Genomic DNA, 27,779 nt, shown 5'->3' on the forward strand with positions numbered 1-27,779 from the left:
CTATGTCTGCAGCATTCACACACAATGCGCTGGAAGCAGGTTTTATACTGAATGGTATGATGAATGGCCCACTGAGGAGATGTAAAGAAATTTATTCTTACACTTCAACAACAACAATTACTATAAGTGTGGTTCGCGGATCTGAATGCTACTACAGTGAAACACAGCGCCAGGATAAAGTATTATACATAAAACCTTGTGTGCACAGGACTAAATGATAACCAGCTGTATCTCTATGTAGAATTGCGCATCAAATCAAGCAAAAAAAAAAAACTCTGCAATCGGGAAATACCTTTAGAGAAGCTGCCTTTGAATTTAATCAAGATTTACATTTTAAAAAACAAACTTGTCTTAAGATGTTCTCCAAGGTGAAACAAATGATCTTAGGTTCCATGAAAATGACCAACAGCACCACCTAGTGTAAAATACAGTACACGCACGTCTTTTCTGTCCCTCTATGGTCAAGTCAAGAATCTCTTCAGAAGACTTAACATTTGGCAAGGAAAAGACAGAGACTGAGGCCAAAAATTGACACCCCGTAAAATTGGGATGTGATGTTATTTTAGGTTGCTTAAAGGTCCTTCACTTTACATTTGGAAAGTGTTAGGGTCATTTGGAACGATTAATGGCTGTCTCGGCACCTGCCGTTGAGTTCCATTTTTTGATCATTTTAATATGGGCAAATATTCGCACAACAGCGGTATCCGTTTCTTGAAATAAAGACAACATAACCTGGAAAAAAAACGTTTAATTTGAATATGTTTGAACACAAGGTACAAAATAAAAAATAATAATACAAAAAGAAATCTTGGCAATGCTAAAAATTAACAATTATGACTCATCATAAATAATAAAAATAGTTGCTACAGTAATGAAGGGCCCGATAAGTAATTGAAAACATAATGCTAGCCAATATTACAATCATTGTGTAATACCATGGTGATTGGATAGAAAGTGAATTCATGATTAATGCTTTGAAAATAATACCACTGAATAATTAGCTAAAGGCAGCCAATTAGATGTTTGCTTTTTTTTGTTGTTTTAAGAGAAAAAAACAGTCTACTACTGTACTGTAATATTTTGACTGAGCATTTAATCGTTTCTCAAATTGTTCTTTTTTTTTTTTAATACGGACCACTTAGCGATTCAGTAAATGTATTGTGATCTCTTACCATCCAGTCCCAGAATATGTTTTACGCTATAAACACTAATGAAAAAGAGCATTAGTTCTTCTGTTGAAAAGACAAGGTGAGTTGGGCTGCTCACAGTTTGGGAAACAACGGTCCACGTCATAATCAGTCCATTTAGGGCCCATTATGCAGCTTTCCATCACCAGGGGGCAATCTGGGATCATGACCCAGCCATACAAACTAGGACAGTCCAAAGCTAAACTTAGCAAAGAGTTTTGCATTGTATCATTTGTTCATTTTTCTGTCAGGATTCAAATTTCAGGGCCTTAAGCCTTAAGGAGACCAAAGCTAGACCAATTTTATCATGGACATTTTATCATGAAAAAATGTGTGGTGCAATCTCGCCATGCTGATTAGCGAGATCATAGACAGTGTCTGTGATCGACACAAAGTCTACACACCAAATTACAGGTTACTCTAATGCAATCATCGGAATGAATTAAAAATATCTTTAAAGTTTTGACTTGGACAATACAAGAGGAAAAAAATCACAAGGGATGAATTTTTATTTTTTTGGGGTGAAAAATGTTTTTTGGGGGTGAAATAATTTTTTTGCGCAAATGTCATGTGCACCAACACTTTTTTACCAAAAAGTATTTGTGAGCACTATCCCTTGTGATTTTTTATTTTTATTTTTTTGGGTGAATTTTTTTTTTTTGCGTAAATGTCATGTGCACCAACACTTTTTTAACAAAAAGTATTTGTGAGCACTAATTTCATATAGGAGTCGGCCGGCTTAGTACATATTGACTTGGCTCTATCGTACCGCAGATCCCTGCAAAATTGTTCCAACTCTGGCTGATTTAGCGTTGGGCATCTCTTGTGCACCGTGCGCCACGGGCAACTTTCAACCGGAGTTCATCTTGGAGTCTGACTGTGCCATTCCAAAATGTTAACGTTCCTCTGGCAAAGTATTTGGATGTACTGTATGCTTTTGGCTGTTATCATTCTAAAAGGTTAAATACCTCTTCAACCTCTCACAGAAACCTGGAGGATTTGTGCCAAAATCGACTCCTTTTTGGAACAACAGTACTAATAATTCCCTCCACATTGACTAATTTCCCAGTTCCAGCTGAAGAAATATAGTCACAAAGCACGATATTGCTACCACTGTACTTCACTGCTGGATATTTTTTTCTTTTTTTTTAGAGGTGTGCAACATTGATTGTGAGCCAATCATACAGTACCTTTTGGAATTGTGGTCAAAGTTCAGCCTTGCTTTCATCAGATCATAAAACAGAGAATTCATTGCAATAATAGACATGCCATGATGAAGATGGCAGATTTCTGTCAGACGTGACGAACAAAGCCTGTCTCTTGCTTGACATTCATGCAGATGCACCTGGAGCTGATGTTCCTGAAATCAGCGACACAGTTTATCGAGCAGTCTTTTTCTTTTCATTAATTTGAAAGGGACGTCAAACTCTACGTAAAGTCATTGCTATGCCATATTATGTCCACTTGGCAGTTACTTCCTTCTTTGTGTTCCATGGTATACTGCATAGACCACCTTGGAAATTCTTTTGTACTCTTCTCCCGACGATTGAAAATTATTCTTGACATAAGTGGCTTTTTGATGGTTGTATGTAGATTGATTGTCGATATTTAGAAGAGGTCCATTTGTTACTGAGCCAGAGGACAACTGTAAGGATGAGAACTTCCTGAGAATGGCTGTTTGCTTCACACCAGCCTCACACTGGTGGACTTTAGTCAATAGTTTGGTCCTTTGCTGTAGTAGGACCGCCTCATCATGTTACCATAGCATAAGGATGGGTCACACAACCCAGGTTGGCCAGGTGTGCCGGGTTTACCGCTTTTACCCTCTGCTCCGTTAAGACCAGGTGGTCCAGGTTGACCTGAAGTGCCCGGTTTGCCATAACCCTGACGACCTACAGGACCTGTCAAGATAAAAATGACTTTGTCATCATCAGAGGCTAACAACGTGTCAACGTTGCTTCAAATTCTTGAACCAGGTTTTAACGTGTGTTATTGCCTTTTCGTTGTGTAGTTTTTGTTGCTGTTGCTGTCTGGTCATTTTGTCACTTTTTGCCAAATAAAGAGAAGACGAGTAACATTCAGACTCTTCAGACTCACCGGTTGCACAGCAACTCACCTCGGGTTCATTCAGACACATCACTTGTACTGCATGACATGCGAAAGGAAACGCAAGGTGATGAGGCATCTTACCTGGAGGCCCAGGTGGTCCTTGGTCCCCATGTATGGTGCGCCCTGGGCTTCCCTTTTCACCCTTAAGCCCAGGATCTCCTACAAAGGTACATACAATTCTTATTCTGACATGTCAACAACAGGAACGGACTACAGTTAATTCTGACTGTTTTTACCTTTTATCCCATTAACACCAGGTAGCCCTGGATGACCACGGTAGCCTGGCTGCCCCCTGGCGCCAGACATGCCAGGGAGTCCCCTGGGACCCTGGGGCCCCGTAAGACCTGGAACGCCAGGTGTTCCAGGAAGGCTTTGGCACCTGGCACAGCTACTTGACTGGTGGCTCAACAACATTGACGGCAGTTCGGCTACAATAATTGTAAAAGAGGATATTTCATGTGAATGTTTGGAAACGATTGCTGACAAATAAAGAGATCCCAACGCACTCACACTGAAGAATTTCTCTGCAAACTTGTCGAATGTGCATGTCTGAAATGTCACCCGCCTGTAGTGATGCAAGTCACAAACATGAACATGCAGTTGCACATCATGAAGAAATACACCGGTGGTCAACGTGTGCAAGACGTACAGAGCTTCCTGCCGGGCCAGGTTGTCCGGCAGGACCCGTGTCGCCCCGAGGGCCTCGGGGTCCCGTTTGGCCCGCCTGACCTGGCTGTCCAGGGCGGCCCATTTGACCTTCCTGGCCTCTCTGACCCGGATCCCCTGTTGTCCCTTTCTAGCAAAAACACAAGGCCAGTATTAGAAGTCAAAATTATATTGGACAAAGGTTTGATGAGAGATCGGGTTCACATACCTCCCCTGTAAGTCCCCTCAGTCCTGGCGAACCCTGTTGAACAAGAAGAAAATGCATTTGGCAATGACAAAGCTCTCAAACTGCAGTATAAAGCAACAGCCAAGGGCAGCACCAGAACCCAAGTACGGGTTAACCACAGTGTCTCTTGTGGCACCTCGTCAAAACCAGGCAGACTGCAGTCTAATTCGCCCTCTTCAAGTAAAACATATACAGTCCTTTGTAGCAGTGGTTATCAACTCCAGGCCGTACAGAGAGACTGCACAAACTAGTCGAAAAGAAGCTTTGTTTGGGAAATCAGGTGTAGCCTGGTGCGCCGCAATCAAAACATTCATCAAGGTCAAGAGATACAGGTAAATAAAAGCCTGTAACATAGAAAAAAATGGGGAAAAAAAGCCGACAACTTCCAAAAAAAAAAAGAAAACTGCTTTTCAGAGTTCATTGTTAGGGGACTTGCACGCACCGAAACCAATCTGTGAAATATATCAGGAAAGGCTCGCAAAAGAGGCAACAAAGCCATCAAAACAGCTTTGGCTCAAGGCGGCCAAGCATCCATTATTAAAAGACACGAATTCGGAGGTTACTGAAAGAAAAAATAAATCAACACAGCGATGTCGAAAAGAATTGAGACATCAAATATAATGATTTATGTAAGCATCTTTCACCCGGTACAAGGTAAATTGGATAAATTAAAATCTTATGATGTCATGATTAATGAATAAAACCACACATTATTAATGAAAGTCATTCATTGTGGATGTTATTTAGAACAGTGACCCTCAATCACTGCAGTGTCAAATAAATGTGCCATGAGATATCATCAGATGTGCCTTGAAAAATAATCTAATTAAACCTAACTGGAAGAAAAAATGATCTTTTTTTTCATCAGTCAATTATATGCTAATGGTGTCTACTTGCAGGGAGAACACTTAAATGCTCCTCCACTAGGTGGCAGAAAGTATAATTAACGTGTGCATCCATGCGGTCCACCTTCTGCCATTCACTAGACTAGAGAATAAGTGTTAGCAAGCACACTGAGGAAGTATATTTGCGAGTAAATTGAGATGAGATCATCGTTATTTTGGGATTCTGTCATATTTGTCTGCTGGTGTGCTGTGAGATTTATTCCTCATGTGAAAAATGTGCCTTGGCTTCATAGAGGTTGGCAAAGACTGCCTCAAGAAACGGAATGGGTCAAAATGAACTCACGTGATTCCCTGATTTTCCATCTGTTCCCTTGTCACCTTTCATTCCCTGAAAATAAAATAAATTCAATCGTTTGTACTCAAAATACAGGAAGATGTTAAGACTTTATCACTTTATTCAGCACAGCATTAAATGTAAATCACAGTTTCAATCGCTTTTAAATGATTGGCGGCTCAATTCTCAAAACTGTTTTGCTGTTTCGGAGACTCTTGAATATATTTTATTCATACAACAATCTGAGCGGGTCTTTTACTTTCGGGTTGATGGGTACGCTTTTGTTCATGTGTGTTGTTTTTGATGCCAAAGAAAAGTTTTATTATCAGAAATCCAAAACTCAATCAAAATAAGTTGAGCAAATTTTAAACAAAATCTGGCAAGATCCACGCGGACTGTGAATTGTGGAGTTCAACACTCAATTATTAAATGTTCATTTTACTAAAAGAAACCAGCCCTGGAATTTGCAGTCTTACCAGATCTCCTCTTACACCTGCATGTCCCCTTTCCCCCTAACGGAATAGACAAGAGTACATTTCAGAGTGAACAAACTGAAAGGAAAATGTTTTACATGATTTACTTAGTTGGTTTTTTTAACTGCATCTCTTCGTACATGTGCAAAAATGCACCAACCACTGGACTAACAGAATGGAATAGGGATGGCACGAGGTGTCCATTCGTAATACAGTACTCAGATAGTGTCATTTTAAATACCTTGCTTCCCTTTAGGCCGGGCACTGCTGGGTGTCCGGGCTGACCCGCTTGTCCAGGATCACCTGGTCTGCCCTTTAAAAAGCCAAGCACAGGAAATTAGCAAAGAAGACTTATTTACATGCTTTGTTTTCAGATCCAAAAAACTGAACAATACAAATGTTCACGTGTCATTATTTATCAAAAGATAAGTGACAGTTGAAGCATACCATAGAACCTGGTATCCCTTGTTTACCCGGACTTCCATTTTCACCCTTACTGCCCTGTGAAAACAGTTACAGGTCGCAGAACCACATTGTTCGTGACATGGTTAAAATGATTAAAATCCATGTTAGCATGACATGCATGAACTTTGCTTTTCAGTTCAATCTCTTAACTACACAACTTGATGTATCACCTCAAAATAAAAATGGAAAATGTTTTAGGTCGACATTTCCATGCTGGATTTAACATTTTATTTTGGTATACTCTTATTTTATGATGAATACCTTTGGGCCAATATTTCCCTTGAAACCAGGTGGACCTGCTGGACCCATCTCCCCCTGTAAGAGAACAAAACCATACATTTGAACAAGCACTTATAATCTTTTAAATTAATTGTCAAACATGAGTTTACAGGTGATCCATCTGATCCTTGTGGGCCCTTTGATCCAGGAAAACCGGCTTCCCCCTTAGACAAAAATATACACTATTAGACAACCATGTGCTAAGTGGCTCACTGAATGTATTCAGGTGAGAGAAAGGCAAATACTCACTTTTTGTCCTGTGAGGCCAGCGCTCCCTGGCAAACCAGGCAAACCCTAATAGAGGGAAAATTATCAGATTAAATACGCGTATTTAAAAATGTGAAATATAATCCATGCATCCATCCATTTTCTAATCCGCTTATCCTCACACGTGTCGCGGGGGGTGCTAGAGCCTATCCCAGCTGTCTTCGGGCAGTAGGCAGGGGACATCCTGAACCGGTTGCCAGCCAATCTCAGGGCACACACCGAAACGAACAACCATCCGCGCTCACACTCACGCTGCGGGACAATTTAGAATGTTCAATCAGCCTGCCATGTGGGAGGAAACCGGAGTACCCGAAGAAAACCCACGCATGCAAACTCCACACAGGGAGGGCGGAGTTGGAATTGAACCCGGTACCTCCACACTGTGAGGTCGATGCGCTAACCACTGGACCACCGGGCCGCCCGTGAAATATAACAACAATAATAATAATATCATATTGTTAAAGTAAAGAATTTCCATACTCATTCATAGATTTAGCCAATATCCACAATAACTGTAGGGATGAAGTGTGAATTTAAAAAAATGCCCTTCTTTCAACTCTTAATGATACAAAAAAAAGTACTTGCAAGACAATCAAACAAAATGTAATATAAACATTGTGTACTGTAATAACCTTCAACATATGCGTTGAAAGAGTTGCACATCTGTACACTAATATATACAGTTATGTCTGTTGCACCTAGCAAGAGCAACAAATCTTAGCCATGGACCAAAACTCATTGAAATGATAAATGAGCAGAATGTGCTGGTACTAGCAGGAAACAAATAAAGCCCTATTTAGAAAACAATGCCAGTGATATAATTTTTTGGGTGGTGAACAGCCCTATTCCTAAATACCAGCGAAAAGCTTTTTGTAGTTTTTTTTTCCACTGAGATCAAGTCTTCCAGATGTTCAGCGCGAGTTCCTGACAAAGAATGCAGTATAAAAGCCAATGATCAATCAGATTAGTGAGATTGTTAGGGAAGACCAGCATACATTGACGCTGATTGTGTTTTATAGCGGAATAATTTGTGTGGGTTTGTTGGACTTTTTGGAGCAAACTGAGGATGCTTTTCATGTACTAAATCAGTCTCTGTGGACAGCCTCTGTTCATGAATGCCTGGGGATGGCCTGGAGCTTTGTGGAGCATGTGAGTCATGTTTTATAGACCCATGATAGACTCTGGACAAGACTTCTAATCATGAGCGGTGGGATTGTGGCCCAGTTGAAACACTCCCAAAGCAGAATTGCCAGAGCAGCACAGCTTTCCCTCGATTAGTCATTTTATGGCTTTTGTTTAGAGCCAGCGACTTCTGACATAACAGGGTTGTCCTGGGATGGTTTACAGGGGGAATACCCTTATATTTCTACATTGTCGCATGTACTCTCCATACTTTCACCCAATGGCGTCAAACAGCTGTCAAAAACATGCAGTTTGTATAATCCATCAAATAATTTGCTACGAACATATTCCCTTTTCACGCTCTTGTCAGAACGCTTCCTGGCACTACAGCCCCCTCTGAAAGTATTCGAACACTGAGAAACAAGAACATTTCACTTTTCAATATTTACATTGGCATCAAATCCACAACTTAAACTATAGCACCTATGGTCTGAAACAAAAAAAAGATTCTTGTTGAAAATGTGACTGTGTTATAACATATTTGTTAACCAGGCAGGACCTGTTACATTAATGATTGAACAATAGTATTGAATGGCTATCCGATGTTTCATACATGAGTTTTGCCTGTAAAGGTATGTTAATAAAAGTTAGCAGTGGGAGAGACGCTATGCCATTGCCAATATCATAATTTGTAATACAAATTAACAACTGTTGTGCTACGTAACAGATGTCAAATAAGTAGAACAAAGAAAACAACAGTCTTGGATGACCCAAACTTTTGAAAGCTGAAAAGAAAGTCTTCCAAACACATAAAAGGGTCATATTTACTAAATAAATCCGAAATAGCAGATGCTAAATTGCATGTCCACTCACTAACAGATTATACACGCTGCTTATACCAGGTGTAAAAATAGTAGAGGCCTCCATATTTAAAAGAGGGATTTGCACTTTAGGTGACACTGATCATTTTCACCATGAACATGTGCAATTGCATTACTGAAATACAGAAAATAAATCGATCGCTGCAGTAATTTGAGGGAAGCCAGTGAATGCATGAAAGCCATATTTTGTTTCATTTCCAGTTTATGTGCACATCCTTTGTAACATTACATCTAAGACTTGGAATAGCACCCCAGAAAACTGCTCTCAACAGTCAAAGTCCACTGAAATGAGCCAAACGCAAAGAAATGCGAATTGAAGGGAGATTTGTCAGGTGACAGGGCATTGGTGTAAAAAAATAAAATAAAATAAAAATCTGCACGAGATCATTCATAAGCTCCATAATGGCAAATCTCAATAGACAATGCATGTATGTCTGATCATTTTTATTGGCATTTAGAAAATGCCACCGCTTTGTGTGCTGGTTTGGCGCTGCCTTTCAGATGTGGTATTTAATTAAACACACGACAGAGAGAGCAATTCCTTTCAGGGTTCATCAATCATGTTGCATATGCCAAATTCATTTATTATTTGCGTATACTCCTACCAATGAATGAAAAATTATTCTGTCGAGTGATCCCGCATAAGTGATGCAATCTGAACAAAAAGCATTGGTTGACAGACATAGGAAAGTAGAAAATAGCAGGAAGACTCCTGAAAGGTAAAAGAGAGTTTACGAGTTCATCAACGAGCTAACCAGGCAATGAAGCATACCGTAATGTTTCCCATGGTTGCCACAGTAATGCACAGTATCTTTATAGCAGAGTGGCAACTAGTTTTATGTAATTAAAATATCCTGAAACTGCGAATGAAAAACCTTGAGTGCTTGGTTTGAAGTGCAGAGTGTAGAAGTGGTCATTATGAGAGCTAACGCTATCACTCTTGGCTATGGAATCAGATATCATAAATGTTTCCGATAAATCCGTCCACGGTCGTTTTTCATATCTTTGGAGCTGCTTAGTGAGAGTAGCATAACATTCATCGTGCTGTTCAGTGTGGAAACTTAAGCCGGGAGGAACTGCTTAACCCTTAGCCTGGTTAGCGAGTAGGGTTGCCACCTTTCAGATCGGGAAATAAGGGAATCAACTCATTTCACCACACATGTGCCAACATGTGTGCATGAGAGAGGACAATCATGGGCTTTCTTATTTATCTCACTTTAGTCATTCATTTGTTTACGACTTCTTCCGTGAGTGAATATGGGTCGCAGAAATTAAGAAAACTTCAAGCAGAATTGGTTGGACATAAATTGAAAAGGGATCGGAGACTATAAATGATACAGTTCGCCTTTTTTGCTTCATATTGATGTGATGAAAGATACACCATACTTTGATCCAAGGATTTTTGAGACAGGCAACAGTAGCTTTTTCTGTCTGGTGACTCAATTGGACACGAGCATTCAAAGTTCAACATCTCTAATTGCAGACTTTGAAAGGACAACATTTACCCTGAGAAACTCACTGGAACCCCCAACATCTTAGAGGTTTGAAATGAACGTATCGGAAAAGTTATAACATTTAATACAGTGTACACATGACAATCCTGCAAAAGAAAAGTATATACCGGTATATTTTTTTTTCAAAAAACACTGCAGGTGCAGGTATGACTCACCATATGGCCATCCCTTCCATCGAGACCGGGGATTCCATTCTCCCCACTTTCTCCCTTCAATTAAAAAAAATTAAATGAAATGAAGAAAAACAACCGATGAAGCATTGGCTAGGAAGACACACAGAAATCACACAACAGCCTCAAAATGACCAGATTCTACTCTACAGATTAAATTGACTTGTGCAATAATAATTTCAATTTTCCTTGCAATATCCAGTTTACTAAAAGCACAGTCATCGAAAACTGGGGAAAGGTTATTGCCAGATCTGTCATTCCCATGGCTGCCAAACCTCAACAGCAACTTTTGGGAACACCAAAGTCTTGTCGGAGCTTGCACACTTTGCCACACTGTCTGAATAATTTAACTAATCATTCAATTGTTGCACTATATTAAAAAAAAAAAAAGACCTTTAGACCAGGTAGCCCAGGAAATCCATCCTTTCCATCTCTCCCAGGTTCACCCTTTAAAGACCACAATAGGTTATAAGACACTCGTAAATGGAAGAACCGTATTCTGTTTGTTTTGATACATACAGGTGCTCCTCGATAACCTGGAGGCCCGGGAGGTCCAATACTTCCTTTCTCTCCCTGTAAATCAGTAATAGTGTAAACAACCACAATTAAATCGGTGGTGGTGACAGACTTGGTATTAACACCCTCACCGTTTGTCCGGCTTCACCCGCCATCCCTACTCGTCCGGGTGATCCAACCGGTCCCTGACAGCAGTGGAGATTTGGAGAGATCATGACAAGCAATGATTACAAGATTTCTTATCTTGACTAGGCTCCTTTTTCAAGTGATTCCATTTTCAGTCCGGCGACAGTTTGAATGGCGAAAGGCCGTGACGGCTAACTGCACTGCCAAATAAGTATTAGCATGGCTATTCTTGCTTTTTTTTAAATTTATTTTGCAGGAATACATTCACAAATCCGGATATTAATGTTTAAATTGGAAACTAAAGTCGACTGCAGGTTGTGTGATTCATGTGGTTCGTGCACTGTTGGATTTAATTCAGTGCAGCTGCTTTTTAAATCCCAATGGTGTCATAAGAATGAATTTATTTCCAGTTACTGGGAGAATAAGTTGCCTATTTTATCATTGTGGATACAGTCCTGACAAATGTGACATTTGATTGCACTGGCATCTCCTGTCTTGCCTTTGGATTTACTGTAAATTCAGCGGTTTTAGATCCATGCGCTTTAGATCGGCGTAGACATTCGCCAGGGACACAAAGTTTCCACCATTTGGTGGCCATTCAAAATAAGAATAATTTACAAAGGCAGATGTTGCAGATGTTCTTGCATGCTGTGGGACTGGTGCTCTACATATCATGGAAAATCCCTAGAAAATCCCTGTCAACGCTTAGCTCGACATTATGGGATATTTAAAGATGACTTTTTATTGCTCTTCCAAAGGCAGAAGAATACAAGAACAAGACTATATAACAAGAAATGGAACAGCTCGCGGAAAAGTTCATATCTCAAGCGAGCACCACATCACCTGACTAAACCACTCTTGTGATAAAATCACAATGTATCCCACAAGACATCTGCTGGATGCCATTCATTCAACTACAAACCGTAGTTTTTGTTGTCGTAGTAGGTGTTTTTACCTGATGGCTAAATTGCAAATGTTTAAAGATTTCAGGCATCCTGCCCAATAAGATTATTACAATTGACGACACAGTCGAACAAAGTGCTACAATTCTACTCTGATCAGGAGAAGTGGACATTTCTAATCACAAAACATTCATTGGCGCCTGGATATTTGAAACTGTCAGTGGGGTCCAGTCTATAAAAAAAAAAAAACTAAATAAATAGCAGATCACAATGAGCACCTCAGTCTAAATGTTAATTGGTTCAATGTTTAAGTGGACACCAATAGCCACAAATGTAATTCAGACTTTAAAACAAGCAGTAATATTGATCTAGGGAACAGGTCTGTATCTTCTTTCATTGCGAGGGTAAAGAGATAGGGACGGTTATCCACCTGAGACGCCACTGACTCCAGGCTGCTGAATACAATACATATTTTTTGTCGTCTTGATACAGTTAATTTGTTATATGGTGATTTGAGGCCCCTCTTGCTGCAAAGTGGGAGTGGATGTCAAAGAGATTAGCCTGTCAGACTCTTCTCCGTGGGGGCAGGATGTGTTTTTTTTTAAGAACGCATTGGTTTCCACAAGAACTGTATCTCAAGCTGTTACAAAATAGGTGTCCTCGTTTCCTCTGTGTGTTTGTCTTTAAATCAAGTCTTTATTGGATCTGTACCTAAAACGTACTGTATGTCAGCTGGGGCTATGGAAATAACACACATGAGAAAAAAAAAACGGCATAGGCTGGGCTTTTTCGGGGATACTGCAGGAATGAAATCCAGTTAAATTTGATTGCCAAGTCACAAAAAACAAGCTACAAGGCGCTTTCCATGTGGAGCAGATCCAGGATCATCCTCCCCACACATTGAAGAAGTCCAACGAATCCCACATGAAGATGCGCTTTGGCAACAGAGGCAAGGAAAATCTCCCATGCACACAACAAAATCTTGAACACAACCAAGCCTCACAAAGTCAGCAAATACAACCCAATTTTAAATGTGTCTCGCTCTCAAGGGATCTGCTTTTATATTGAAAACACATGGCGACAAGAGAGATCGACGCAACAGCGTCAAACAGTGAATGTGTCTTGCAGAGACTTCCTGTTAATTCACCAGTTTATCGTCAGAGAAGCATCCAATTCACTTTGAACTGATGTTTGTATTTCTCCGCTCACAAACAAGTCCTACATCTTGTACGACGTACAACGTTATGTTAATGTTTGCTCCTTGTAGTTTGCTTAAAATTAGTTCCCGGAGCTTCATAGGCAGTCTTATTTGCAACAGCTGTAACCTCTACTGATGTGTTTGTCATTTGGTTTCATTTAAGGGTAACATTAGCTCCCATTGTTAAGCAGTTGTGGACACGACAGTTCGGGATTTACACTACATGTTTCCTGTGATCCAACTCTGATTGTTTTCTCACTTACGGTCAATGTGTCTTGAAGAATCATAAAGAGGACAAAAAAATGCTTTCGGCAGTTGAATGGTGTCGACTCATGAGTGCCCACTCAAACGCAAGTAAATCATGTTGCATAAGCTAAGAGGCTAAACGTAATGAATGTCACAAAAAATTCAGCGCAAAGCAAACTGGGCCAGTTCTACGGTATTCTGCTTCAGCATGGCTCGCCCTCTCTCTTCTGCAGCCTGTTGGCTAGCATTTACGCGGCACTGCGTTTGTTCACCCGTCAGTACAATTGCGCATGTCATCATATCACACTGAATTATTTGGAGCTCCCTCACCGTATCATGTTTTTGTTTTGTTTTGTTGCTGTTTCAGCGTATCGCATTTTGTGTGGTGGATTTTTCACTATAACTACTGTGGGATTTTGTGGAGGTAAAAATCCACACAGACCGTTACTGCAGATTTACACAGCAATAAGTGCAAACCAAGAGGAAAGAGTGCGTAAAAAACAGAGTAAAGTGTAGGATCATTTCACACTTTAAAAAAGAAGAAAAAATAAGCGCAATTCTGTATATCTACTGCAAGGAAGAACTGCCTTACCCAACTTCACAACGGTAAAATAAGCAGTAGCTCATGTCATTTAGCCCAGCAGCGCTAGTTAGTATCTCAACAAATAGTCTTGGATACAAACGTCATCACTTTCTTGAACAAACGATGAAAAAAACTGTTGACGGTCACAATTTCCGAAGAGTAACGTGCAGATTGGCTTACGGTTAGCCACTTAATAGCACGCGCTATCTTGACCTAATTCTTCACTGTCATTCGCTCACGCTGACGTGACTCAAGTGGCTAAACCACAAGATTGTGACATGATTGATAATCCATCTAGTGAGTTGTCTGCTGGGTTGGACCCCAGCTTCTCCATGACCCTAAAAAGATTGAATAAAGAATATGAAAGAATCCATAGATATTAATACCTTTTCTCCAGGTTGTCCAGGTGATCCTATTAATCCCGGTACACCTCTTTCACCCTGAGTGAAAAAAAAGGGATTAGAAAATTGGGTATGTTCAGGGCTACAGATGATGAACGAACAGTAATGCCACAAATGAGTTTTTTTTGACCTTCCTACCGAAACACCGGGCCTCCCCTGCTCCCCTTTCAACCCATCTGCCCCACGCTGACCCTGACGAAACAGAACACACATTTTTACAATGTATTTTGTGACTGCATTGATTTTGTCATTGGAATATTGATCACCTTCATTCCTGCCACACCAGGAAACCCTGGACTTCCTCTAATGCCACCCACTCCCTTTGTTTGGGAAAAACATACACAAATATCCACTTAGTTAAACCTACTTGACTGATCATGTCTTCAGTGACACATTTTGATTATGAACAAATTAGCACTTATTATTATTATAAAATTGTGTGTCAGCGGCTATTTTTTGCCGCTGACACGCTGGGGGGGGGGGGGGGGGTTGGTATGTATATTGAACTATGTAGTACTCACAGGCTTACCATCAGCACCAGCACGTCCAGGCAGACCTGCTTTGCCACCATTTCCTGGTTCACCCTATAGAAAACACGATGAGCACTTTCAATGGCATGCGAGTTTTGACAGAGCCTTTCGGACGGAGTAATGACCTACCTATCTTAAATGGTGGCAAACATTACGTTACAATTCATTGCACGTTTCCTCAAGGATAAACCGAAATATACAGGCAACTTGTCTTACTGGAGTTAATATATATTTTAATTGTAATAAACATGTTAATTTATACTTCGCATTCAATGCAAACGCAACACACAGTAACCAGTAAACGTAGACATCCTCGATACTCAGATAGTGTTGGTTGCAGTAAACGTGCAGCAGTTAATGTTAAAATAGCAAAAATGTCTGTGAGACGTTTTTGGAATATTTAAAAGGGGAGAATACGAAACTTTATTTGGAAAAACTGACCTTCATGCCCGGATGTCCTGGAGGTCCCGGAGGACAAACACAAGGTTCTTGAGTTGGCTCAGCATAATCTGGACTGTTGGAACACTGCCGGAGCGAAAAATGATCTTTTATGTATTCAGCTTTATATTTTGATTTACGTCACATCTGTCATCAAATTATAGTAAAGCTATCTTGTAGAAAATTAAGATAGCCTATAAAAGGGGTGGGCTGTCTCTTGTATGACGCTTCTTAGTACAGTGTGTGTGTTTGTATATTCACAGTCACAGTCCAATGTTGACATCAGTACAATGTCGTTGTTTTATTTCTGTATGCACCATATATGAAGGATGTTTTGCTATCAGTGCAAAAGTGCTACAAGTGTAAAAATGAACACCTGATTCTACCATAGAAATGTTTTTTTGCAAAGCAGATTGATAAGTCAATGAGAAGCAGATGCATTGCAAAGCTGTAACGATTGGCAAACATCTGTAATTTTAGGCTTCTGAAATTGTCTCCCTTAGTAATGTAGCAAGACTGCAATAGGGAGTTCCAAACAACATAATGATGGGAGACTAAGACAGTCGCATGGCTAGAAAACACTCAGCTGCAGGACCCCCTCCAACAAATAATATAATTTACAAAATGTGTTTTCGTAAAATTTTCTGCTGGGTTGACGCATTTACTACATGGTGTGATGGTTAAGTATGGGATGGCAAAATCATTTCACGCCAAATGTGCAGTCAACTGATGGTAAAATTGAGTGTTAGTGGAAACAGATGTGGAATCCCGGAGCAAGAAGAAAGTGAAAAGAAGTTATCTTTGTCGCTTTTGGGAAGAAAAATTAGAAAGCCAAACTCGTTAAATTATTGTACGTACCACTCCTGGTATTTCACATGCAGTCTCACGGTTGTTCTGCTCAGGGTCACAGTAGATACGCAGCTTCTGAATTTCAAACTGCACAAATTTGGGGACAACACACAATTACAAGGTCAATGGCGATATAAATCAAATTAACTAAAAGTGGTAACAGTAATACAATGCGGTTGTGTAATCCCAATATTGTTTGTGCCTTGCCACTAATCCATTTTAATTGCTTTAAAAGTACCCCCCCCCCCCCGCCCAAAAAAAACCAAAAACAAAATAAAACCGACTTTATATATCTATAGTGAGGGGTGTACTTAAGCTAGAGGCCACCAGGTGTCATGAAGGTGAGGGCTTCATCCATGCATCCATTTTCCTTGCAAGGGAAGTAGATTAAGTAGATAGGTGTCTCTGTTTTGTTCGCAAATGAGTTCCTAACAAAGTTTAGCTGGACTGAACAATAGTGCCAATGATGGTCGGTAATTACAGTTGTCACCCCTTATTTTTTCTCAAGGGGAAAATATACGCATTTACTTTCCAAGAGGTGCTTATCGGTTTCAAGTGGATGACACACCTGGCAGTTAATTGAGGTACAGTGTTTATTCGAGTGGAGGCGACATTTTCGGAAACACAGCATACTCTCCAAAGCAGCTACGTTGAAGTCTTTGACACTTCGAAAAGGAAGGAAGGAACACAGACCCGTCACTTCATTTGGTATTTTGTTGGGGGTTTGTGGTAAAGAATGTCCCACCGAGTAATGTCCCACCGAGTATTTGGCATCAGTTACCATGAAAGCAGAAAGCTTTATATTTATTTTGATGGTGCCATGACAACAGCGACTTGTATATTTGGATGATTTGAAAGCTGCATTCATGCCTTTTTTGTTTCCCGTAGCCAAGTAACTTGTCTGAGAATGTACAGTATTATTTGTGCTAATGGAGAGATGGAGAGTGGTTTCACTGCAGTAATCAAAATCGTAGCTCCTGCCACAATGTGCAAACAGCATAACTGTTTACATCCGGTTTGTATCACAAGAGTTTTGAATTGCCAGCTATTACATAACTCCACTAGAGGTTTATCAACATGGCACTGACTAAAGGACGTTTTGTTGAAAAGTATTTCTTTAACCAGAAGGAAAATAAATTTCTGTTGATAAAAGAGCACATTGAGAAAATGTTCAGAATATATTCCATGTTACATGTGAACAATCCTACAGTGCTTACCGGTGCTGTTGTTTCTTTACTGACGTATTTTCCAACTTGAGTTTTTCCATTGATGAAAATGCCAAGAGGAGGCTCCAATGTCAGTGTTTCCATTTCCAGGTCATCAACATAAAGAGTGACGTCTTCCTCGGTGACCAGCAGTCGTAGTTGGTGCCATTTCTCATCAAACAGTTTCTTTGGGCAGAAAACCAATGCAAAAATGAGAGGCAATTATGAATTGAATGCATAAATAAATACATCAATATTCAGATAGATAGCTTAAGAGATAGCTAGATAGATAATAGCGCAAGCCATTGACAGCTATGCATACTCGGTCTAAATGTATTTTTCTTGATGATTTCACCAATTTTGTTGTCGTTTCATGTGAAGTTGTCTTTTGTTTTGCGTCTTCATCTGCTTGTAAATACAAGTAAAAAGATGGTTAAGTTACTGTACGTCTTCAGTAGCCCTCCATGAATACTATTCTTAATATATCAATGTAGCCGCTTATAATGCAAGGACCCATACTTGGTTTCTTGCGTTGAATCACTTCACCTTATTTTTAGGCAGCGGGACCATGCAATATTCTTACAAATGAATAGGGGTGGGAAACAGAGTAACTTGGGATACTAGCGTGATATTTGTCCAAAGCAACAATAATCACGATGAAGTGATATTAATGATCACTTCATTGTTGATTATTTGAGGAAAAGCATCCTTCACGCATAACAACGTATACTGTATGTCTTCTTGCACATTGAGCCTTTATAATGATCAAACATTTTAAATAAGTGGGCTCAAACATTAACTTTTTTTTTTCTGGTCTATAGATTCTGGAAGTGGGAAATAATGATACATGGTTCCAGTATTGATATTTTGTGCCCATCCACACTAATGATTATAATGGAAAACATTTATAAGGTAATGAAACAAATATACAGTATATGACAATGGTCACTATTATAATGTATTAATATTTGGCCTTTTTTTCATATTGTAAAATGCAACAAAAAGTGTCTGCTTCAGGAAGGTGAATGGAAGAAGTCACAATATAAGTGGATACTTTCACGTCATAGTAGAGTACATGTCAAAATCGTTAAGCACATATAGTCAAATGTGGCGGGTGTACGTGTCAAAATCCATCAGCACCTCCATTTATTGGTGCCTCCAGGAATCTTCTGTTTTGAAGTCTTTCTTATTGTATTACCAGCTGGTCAAGTTCAAAGCTCAAATATTCTACTGTATTTTGTTTAAGTGCAGGGGAAATGCTGGGTGCACCCACACTCCTTTCTCTTTCTCCCAAGACACGTTTGAGTAGTCATGATTTTCACTGACCCTTCCAGTGTTCTGAACTATGCGCTTATGAACTCAACAAGGCGGGGCTAAAACGCGCAACATTCACCCATTCCAGTTAAACTTTAAAACAGGTTTTCTCCTTTGGGCCCGAGAGACAGCAGGGAGCCTCTAAAATAACAAGGTTTTACCACATGCAAGTGAGAAGTACACTGGGGAAAAAAATGATGTGTTGAATTTTATTTCGTCAAGTGGTTGCACGAAGCAAAATCATCTGCATCCAGATACATTTGTCAACTATACATCTAATTAAAACATGCATCTAAATTCAAATGATTTTATTTTGTGGAACCACTTGATAAAATAGTGTGGTTATTTTTTTAATGCCAAAATGATTATTTTATGGCTCCAATAATTGAGAATAACATTATAGATACTGGAAACCATATAATGAAAACCTTATACCGGTATTTCTTTTAATCATAGTTTCTTTGTTCAGCGGGGGAAATATGGTGATTGAGTGGTTAGCACATCTGCCTGCATGTCTTTGCAAGCGTTTTCCCTCAGTACTTGGGTTTACTTTTCAAAAACATATACCTGTATGTTCTGTTCAGTGAAGACATTAAATTGTCAATAGATGTGAACATGATTGCTGCTGGTTATTGGTCTATATATGCCCTGCAATTGTCTGATGAACAGTCCAGGGTTCACCCTCCCTCTCGCTCAAAACCAACTTGGCTAGTGTGGGTGCATGTTCATCTAGCATACTGCAGTTACAGTTGTGTCTCCAAGTATGTGGTTGTAGAATAATGACAATAAATTACCGTATTTTCCACAATATAAGGCACACCTAAACGCATTCGATTTTCTCAAAAGCCGGCTGTGCACCTTATAAATCGATGCGCCTTATATATGGATCAATATTCTGATTTCTTGGATGTAGTGTTTTAAATGTTCTGCTTTGTTACAGCTGCAGCGGTTGTGAAGGCTCTCTCTATAAAGCTGTATTGTATTGTATTCCCTTTGGCTTAGCTCCATCTTGTGGATGCATAATGCAACCACAGCCACTATTGTAGCTTCTATTCTATGCACCTTATAATGCAATGCGCCCTACATATGAAAACAGTTTTAAATGGGCCACTCATTGAAAGTGCTCTTCATCCTCCAAAGTGCCTTATCGTGTGGAAAATACTGGGTAGCTTGCCAATCCCTCCTACACACCTACGTACCATTGCCGTGTTCTGTGAAAATGTAACCGTTTGCGTTCCAGTTAGTGAGTGGCTGGTTGTGGTGAACTGAACGGTGCCATGAAGTCCATTTAGGGTCACCGCCATTTGAGGTCTACCATCACGCGTCTGGATCCTCCACAGATCCCACTCCTCCAATGCCACCGATCCCTCGTATCTCAGAGTGGCAACAAACACATACGATGGTGGGAGGCCATCAGGGAAAAGTGACCTGAAACAACAAATTACCTCAGCTTTGAAAGCACAAATACAATGCAGAAAAAAATAAAAGTCTAACCTTGTAGCTTCACTCAGGTCAATACGAGATGTCACCTCATAGGCCTTAGTGCCATGATATGTTCCTTTTGTTTTCTTGGCTTTTTTGGCAAAATTTAAATGGTATAGGATATCAAATCCTTTCTCATCTCTGGAATCGATAGGTATTCTCGCAGGACAAACAGTCTCTGAAAAAAGAGAGGGACAGTGAAAAAACGGAAAAAACAACTCATTTGATATTTAAGTAGTCACGCTCTTCAACATCACTATCATACTCTCAACAAAGCCTGAAACTCAATAGTTTGCAGGATAGAGTAAATGAAAAGCAGGGGAAGACTTTCTATGACGTGTTCATTTTTCCTGTATGGATGACGTAGATGGAGCATGTCCAACAGATCCACATTAGCAATGACTGGGAAAAAAAAAGCTGAAAACCTGTAATAGGAATGCCGGCCAAGTAGCTCATTTGTATCTCAGGAAACACTATGTGAATGCAGAAATTGCTTGTGCAATATGCATTATCCTGGGGGAGTTGGTCTGCATGGAGGTATAGTAGCTCAACTTGCTCGCTGCTGTCATTTTGGCAGCACACTGACATAGGGGTGAGCAAGTCCATCTCACTGTCAGGAGATCTAGATTTGAATCCCTGCTGGAACCCCCTGTGGTGTTTGGATGTTCTCCTTGGGATTGCAGGGGTTTTCCCAGAGTACTCTGTTTCCCTTCCATAACTAAAAAAGGATGACTCTTAGGTCAATGGTAGACTTTAAATTGTCTTTAAGTGTGACTATGAATAACTGTTGGTCTAATACGGACACGTGATAAAGGAAATCAATGGGTGGATAGATTGCTAGTGGCTAGTTGCAGCCAAGTGTTGCACTCCCTTTTGCCCTTAAGTTACTTGACAATGAATTCCACACATTGATCAATTATGACAATAATTATTCGTCATTTATGCCTGTTCGTATAATAAGCGAACAAAGGCTCGGCTAAGGTATTTCCCTTTTCAACAAAACACAAAGCTGTGCAAACAGCCCCTAAATAACATATGTGTCAAACTCAGGTCCTGGAGGGCCGCTGTCCTGCATGTTTTCCAAGTCTCCCTGTTGCAACACACCTGATTCAAATGATCAGATCATCAGCAAGCTCTGCGCAAGCCTGACATCGAAGCTGTTCATTTGAATCAGGTGTGTTGCAACAGGGAGACTTGGAAAACTTGCAGGACAACGGCCCTCAAGGACCTGAGTTTGACACCTATGAAATAAGCAGGTTCTTACCTTCACACAGTTTTTGTCGAATGACTTGTATGATCCTGGAAATACCTTTGTAATCCTCCACAGAGAAAACGTAAGTTGAAAAAGGTTTGTTTGCGATGGCTCTCAACTGTGCCTCCTCCGTCTCTGACCCCACACCAATCGCAAACAAAATGACTCCTTTTTTTCTCGCGGCTTCGGCTGCCTTGGAAACCTCATCTTGAGACTTCCCATCGGTGAGGACAACTGCAATTCGGGATACGCCCATGGGGCCACGCTCAGAGAGGCCAAACAGTTTGTTTGTGGCAAATTCGATGGCCGTGCCTGTCCTCGTGTTTCCTCCCATGTACTCGATGGATTCCATCGCTCTGATCAGGTCTTTGTTTGTAGAATACTTCCCAAGAGGTATTTCTAAAACGGGATCATCGGTGTACTGGACTACACCAAATTGGGTAAATTTCTGTCCAATTTGGAAATTTTTGGTTATGTTTACAAGCCACCGCTTTACTATTTCAAAGTTGACATCTTCAACACTCCAAGAACCATCGACAATAAAGACCAAATCACCTGCCGCAGTCCTACAACCTGAGGAAGAAAGAAAGCAAAACCATGGCTCATACAGCGCATTGACAACATGAAGATAACAAGCAAGTCAAGAAAGAAGAGCTACTTACTTCTTAAGTCTTCATCTTGTGCTGCGTTAAGCCAATGGAGAAGCATGAAACACATGCATCTTAAGATACAAGGCATGGATGTTGCTTTGTAACCCATATTGTAGCCACACTAATTTACCCGTTGCACCTGAAGAGAAAGGGGGAAAACATAATATTGGACCGTCAGAAGCCCCTTTCACATCGGCCATCCAAGCCAGCATTTGCATTTCCCATTTTGCATTGTCATTTTCCAGCTATGTGTGTAAGGTACCAATTGATGCCTTGAAGTGGACCGCATGGTAGTTTCAGAAGAGTTAAAAATATTGGACAGCAGGAAGCCACTACCAGAGTGCATGTAGTTTAACACCAGAAACTCACTGCGCAAGTGTCAACCGTCATTGCTTCTGACATCGGCACTGGTGTCATCTTATTATCTGGGTATGTAAAGCCGCATTACCTGTGTAAACGTGCACTTCAGACACAGTAAAATCCTGCTTTGGCAAATTTTGTCTTCAAGGACCAGCTGAATAAACTTCGGCTCTACTGTTACACCTCAAAGAGTGCCAAGTAATAAAATACATTTTAGCTCATTCCAATGCCAAGTCACATTCCTGCAGTTGTTTTGAAAGAGTCACTAATATTTTAAAATGACTAATTACTTGTCAAATGACAGCAACACAATGGATAACATACCGTATTTTACACACCATAAGACTCTTCGGAGTATAAGGCGCAGCTTCACAAATTTTTGAAAACTGTTTTCATATATTGAGTGCACCGCATTATAAGGCGCATAGAATAGAAGCTACAACAGTGGCTACGGTGGCGTGATACATCCACTAGATGGAGCTACGCAAACGGAATACAATACAATACAATATAGCTTTATTTATATCAAGCATTCACAACTGCTGCAGCTGCAATGAAGCGCTTTACAGAACATTTAAAATACTATGTCCAAGAAATCAGAATATTGATCCACATAGACGGCATATCGGATTATAAGGCGCACGGTTGGCTTTTGAGAAAATTGAATGCTTTTAAGTGCACCTTATAGTGCGGGAAATACGGTGCTAGATTTTGGAGGCTACTTGCCCAATGCTGTTAGTATGTACTGTACTGGAATCGCAATTATTTTGCTGCCAGCCGGCCAACAGAAAGACTGGAGGTGACTTAAATTCAAGTCTCGGCCTTGCCATTGACTTCAGAGCCACCCTAATCCTGTTTCTCAGCTCTCAACGCCTTAGCACACAAAAGCATTTTCCTTTCTGACGTTGTCCAGCACATCCTCACATGACACTCTCAGCCTTCCTAAATGAATGGCCTATTAAACCTCTAAAACCACAATTACCCTTGAGCTCGTACTCATTCCTGTGGGATTACCAGTTCATCCCAAAAAATTGAAAACACGCTTTGTTCAAGACTTATCGTTAACCCCCCCCATTTGCCAATACTTGTCCGTCACATGTTCTAGACTGTTAGATGTTTTTCCCCCCTAGTTTAGTAGTTTAGCATTCGATCATTGAAATCAAACATTCTTAGTTACATGACGGAAGTGCCTCGTCTCCCTCCCTCCTCTTCCTAAAAATGAATGTGGAAGCATTCTTCCAAAGACCGCGTGTCTCTTTATAAATTGTAATGGCTGTGTACTTGCTAACTTCCTTTGCGACTTTGGTTTGTTTCCATGCTGGCAGCACCAAATGTATTTTGGGATATTTTCCGAGTCAAGCCTTCACAAGTATTGATGCATCTCTGTTTGAAGCTGGATGACACGAACAACAATCAGGGTGTTCCGTGAGTTTTTGGTTTCTTCGTACTTTCACTTGGACCAGAGCTTGGACTGCGACTGATGACATTTCACGAGCTCACCAGGGCGTAAGGATGAATGAAAACACAAATTGAGAGGTGGCTCAAGATTTTTTTTTTCTTGTTTCTTTGTGGATCAACTCGTCTGGCCTCAGCATGGTTGGAAGGTGTGGACCTGAGCTTGGCAAACTTGTTCATGCATAAGTGCGAGTACCCAACCTGGGCATATCATCGATGTGCAGGTTATCAATGATAATAAACACCATTTATAACCCAAATAATATAGATTATCAGAAAATTTGGAATGTTGTAAGAGAATGTGACAAAAGTGTTGAAGTCTGGCGAAGAGCAGCACAGTGAGGGCAGGACAGCTTGGGACAGGGAAGGGGGAGTTAACTCGTATGATGGAACAGGATGGCGGTGTCTTATTCGCACCAGTCTCATGTTCACCTGAAATAAAGTACATGTCGAAGAATTTTAGGGAGAACCTCACAGAAGCAAGGGGAGAACATGCAAACGTCACCGGCTAAAATTTTTAAACCGCGTTGCTGTGAGACAACGGGTACGCTAACAAAATGCACCGTTACCAAATATTAAATGCAAATGAGCTGTTTTTGTCCTTCAAAAGATTTTGCCCCATTAATGTTTTCTCAGTTACTGGCTCAAACGCCACTCATTTTACCACATTTAAGAATACAATTAAAATGCCATGTTTCCAGGACAAGGTTGAAGCCAGACCTGTGATCATTCTGTGTTTTTGGCATTTTTTCAGACCACATTTTGACATCATAATTATATGATTACGGCATTTAGCTGCTGAGCAGAGTCTCTCTGAATTGCAGGAAATGACTTCAGGAATTCTGCATGAACCTAATAGAGAGCTTGTCAAAAAAATAGAATGTGATCCACAACTGGAGATGAATCAGCATAACCTGTTGAAGCATTTCAATAAATACTACAATCTTAAAGTGCGCTGATATAAAACGAATGGCATTGGCTTTTCACATCACTCGGCGGTAATTATGCAAGATGCAATTTCAACTTCACTGTGCCTGCTACTACGACAAGATTGAACACAATGTGGATTTATTATGACATCCAACCTCATGAAAGGAGAGATGCAAAATGTCATACGCAAGCTGATGAATGAGTTGCTTGTGAGCCGACAGCAGACATTCGATCATCGAACTCGTTTCTGCGGTCGCACGAAGAGATGATGTCTTCAAACACGCGGGACTGAGAAACTGCTGACATGCATTAAGGAAGCACTTGCAGATGAGGACCAGATATTGTGCAATGTACTGGAAAAAGCAGGACTCCTGGAACATATACCGTTTTCATACAAATGGAAATAATATAAATCTCATTTCAGATCATGACGCATCAAGATCAACTGAACAGTAGCTGTGATTTCACTCTTAGCCTATCGCGTTCATCCATTTCTGTTCAACAAAGGAGGGGTTCCAGGATCAACATGACTCAGTTTTTCCACAATGCTCACTCAGCACTGAAGAGACACACTTGAACATGTTTCAACTGGTTGTGAAAGCCATTTTATTCAGAATTTTCCCCACTAGAGATTTCGGGGGGAGACTGCTGGAAAACCCCCTGACTGGCAAGGTGCAGCCTGGACGACTTTCCCCAAAAACAGCGTTTCGACACTTCTGCTCAAACCACGTAGAATTCATTTACACCGTCGGACAGTCAAATTCCCGATTCTCCGCCAGTTCCAAACACATGTAGGACTATCACACTTCATGATGAGCGAGAGAAACTTACTTAGTAAACTCATGTTTTGCATTGCATTGCATTATTATGCATGTCTAACACCAACAAACTAACAGATGTCCACATTTGCATTGTTTTGAGCGCAACGCTACTTTGCAGCCTTGGGCTTCGAGCCTGCAAAATCTCAAATGAAATCCCAACTCGTTGGAGGAGAAATTCCAGCAATGACTGCAGCATCTTATTCGCCAGCGCTTTGAAAATGTTAATGTAAATCTTATTTTAACATCCATTTGGTCCGGAATGACTTTTGGAAGCACGAACAGTTTGTCACATCTCGACTGATATCAATGTAGAACCTCTAAAATGGAAGACAGTCCGTTCTGTGGCGATGTTTAACTTTCAAAATGTTGTAATTACAGGAATAGTGAATGGATTTGTTCAGGCTCTCACCATCACAATAATTAACTGACTCTTACAGGCACATTTTAAGTCACATTTTATCATTCTGAACAATCACACAAATACAAAAACTGTACGTCATGTGATTGCCTAGCGACCACACGAGGGTGTATCGCACCTCTCGTCCAAGGTTAGCTGGGATAGAGTTCACCTCACGCCAGAAATGTGGACAAGTGCTGAGGTTCCGGTAAATGAATGGATAGATTATGAACTACGGAGCTGTGGGATGTTAGGTAATATTCATTCATTTATTCATTCATTCATTCATTTTCTTAGCAGTACTTATCCTGTTGCACTTATGTGCTGACTGACATTTCCTGTGACCTGCAAGGTTGTTCAAACTTCAAGTTCTGCTTTGTTTTGGAGGCATAAATTTAAAGAAAACACATTTTTACCTCCAAATCGCAACATTTTTTGCCACTTTGGAGAATTCGCTGTAGACAAAGTCAGAACATCGACTGTAGATTCGAGTGAGATTTTTAGATACAGCAGGTACGGCCAACCGTAATGCACCATTTGAACTATTAGGCCCCGAAGAGTTGTACAGTATTCAATTAGTACTGTATCTGTACTTTCAGTAGAATAACTCCAAGGAGTAGATCCACTTGTCCTGTAGTTGTAAAGCACGTATCTGATATAAATTTGGCAAAAGAGAGCATTTCTTTTCCAAAATCAACAACTTCTGTTGCTGAACTGCAGCCAAGACCTTGGAAATATACTGCTGCCAAATTCTTCAAGCAACAAAGGGAAGCCAAGTCATGTTAGTCATCCTCCTTCGAAATCTACTCAACATCCAAAAGTCTTGTAAGCATTAGCTCAGAGGGCTCCGAATTCTTGCCAAATAGCACATCCAGTTTTTACATTTACTGCTCCAAGTGTCATAGATAATTACCCTTTATATACTCTGCATTGTATGGTCACCTTTGCAACGACAACAAAAACGATACTATTCTTTCAGCTCTCGTCATGCCGTTGCGCTTGCAAAAATTCAGCAAAATGTGACTGAAGAAGTTAGTCAGGCATCATTCCTTGATGATTCCATGCATGTTTGACAGCAGCGCAATCAAGGTACTGAGAACTGCACTTAATAACCTCGATAGGCCTTGCAACACACTCAATCAAAGTTGAGCATACAATTCAAAGAACACTGACAACCTTTTCATTAGTATGTGTAACCAACCTGCATTCACACACACACACACACACACACACACATGCACACACACAAGAATTCCCCAAACTCAGGTGTCCCATGCATCCCGAATATTTGCAAGATATTACCTGTAAGCGTTCCAAGACAACGTGGGGATTCCTGTTAATCCTTCTCATTAAGAGGGATCAGTGATCATTACTGTTCCCAGTGCAGCATTGTCAGAAAGTGCAGGAAGAAACGCAGGTTTTGTCGAGTGAATGAAAGAAGGCCCTCCCTCGGTTGCCTGTGCTTCTGTCCTTCTTCTTCCTCCTCTCCACCCGCCTCACTGCGCACTCTCCCTGGCATGCCGCCAGCCTCAATTACCGCGGGTGGAAAGAGAAGCCGATAAGGAGAGCATGAAATTGTACAACAG

General features: G+C 40.5%; 1 protein-coding gene across 1 annotated transcript; it reads right to left on the minus strand.

Moving 5' to 3' along the window:
- Window positions 1-615: 615 nt before the first annotated feature.
- col21a1 (collagen, type XXI, alpha 1) lies at window positions 616-27,581 on the minus strand. The gene is made up of 29 exons (XM_086122748.1): window positions 27,496-27,581; window positions 22,243-22,369; window positions 21,593-22,153; window positions 20,341-20,506; window positions 20,046-20,274; window positions 17,545-17,718; window positions 16,337-16,414; window positions 15,482-15,565; window positions 15,032-15,094; window positions 14,777-14,830; window positions 14,649-14,702; window positions 14,496-14,549; window positions 11,186-11,239; window positions 11,058-11,111; window positions 10,932-10,985; window positions 10,524-10,577; window positions 6,834-6,878; window positions 6,695-6,748; window positions 6,567-6,620; window positions 6,288-6,341; window positions 6,082-6,153; window positions 5,844-5,879; window positions 5,377-5,421; window positions 4,171-4,203; window positions 3,946-4,092; window positions 3,807-3,861; window positions 3,533-3,724; window positions 3,378-3,455; window positions 616-3,088 (listed from the first exon to the last, which is right to left on the minus strand). Exons 2-29 carry the CDS (start codon window positions 22,337-22,339, stop codon window positions 2,901-2,903), a joined length of 2,883 nt encoding a protein of 960 aa, XP_085978874.1. The 5' UTR covers window positions 22,340-22,369; window positions 27,496-27,581; the 3' UTR covers window positions 616-2,900.
- Between the last annotated feature and the right edge of the window lie 198 nt (window positions 27,582-27,779).

Source organism: Hippocampus guttulatus, chromosome 10 (genome assembly GCF_054856545.1).
Source record: "Hippocampus guttulatus isolate MCC_2025c chromosome 10, RoL_Hgut_1.0, whole genome shotgun sequence".
Lineage (NCBI taxonomy): Eukaryota > Metazoa > Chordata > Actinopteri > Syngnathiformes > Syngnathidae > Hippocampus > Hippocampus guttulatus.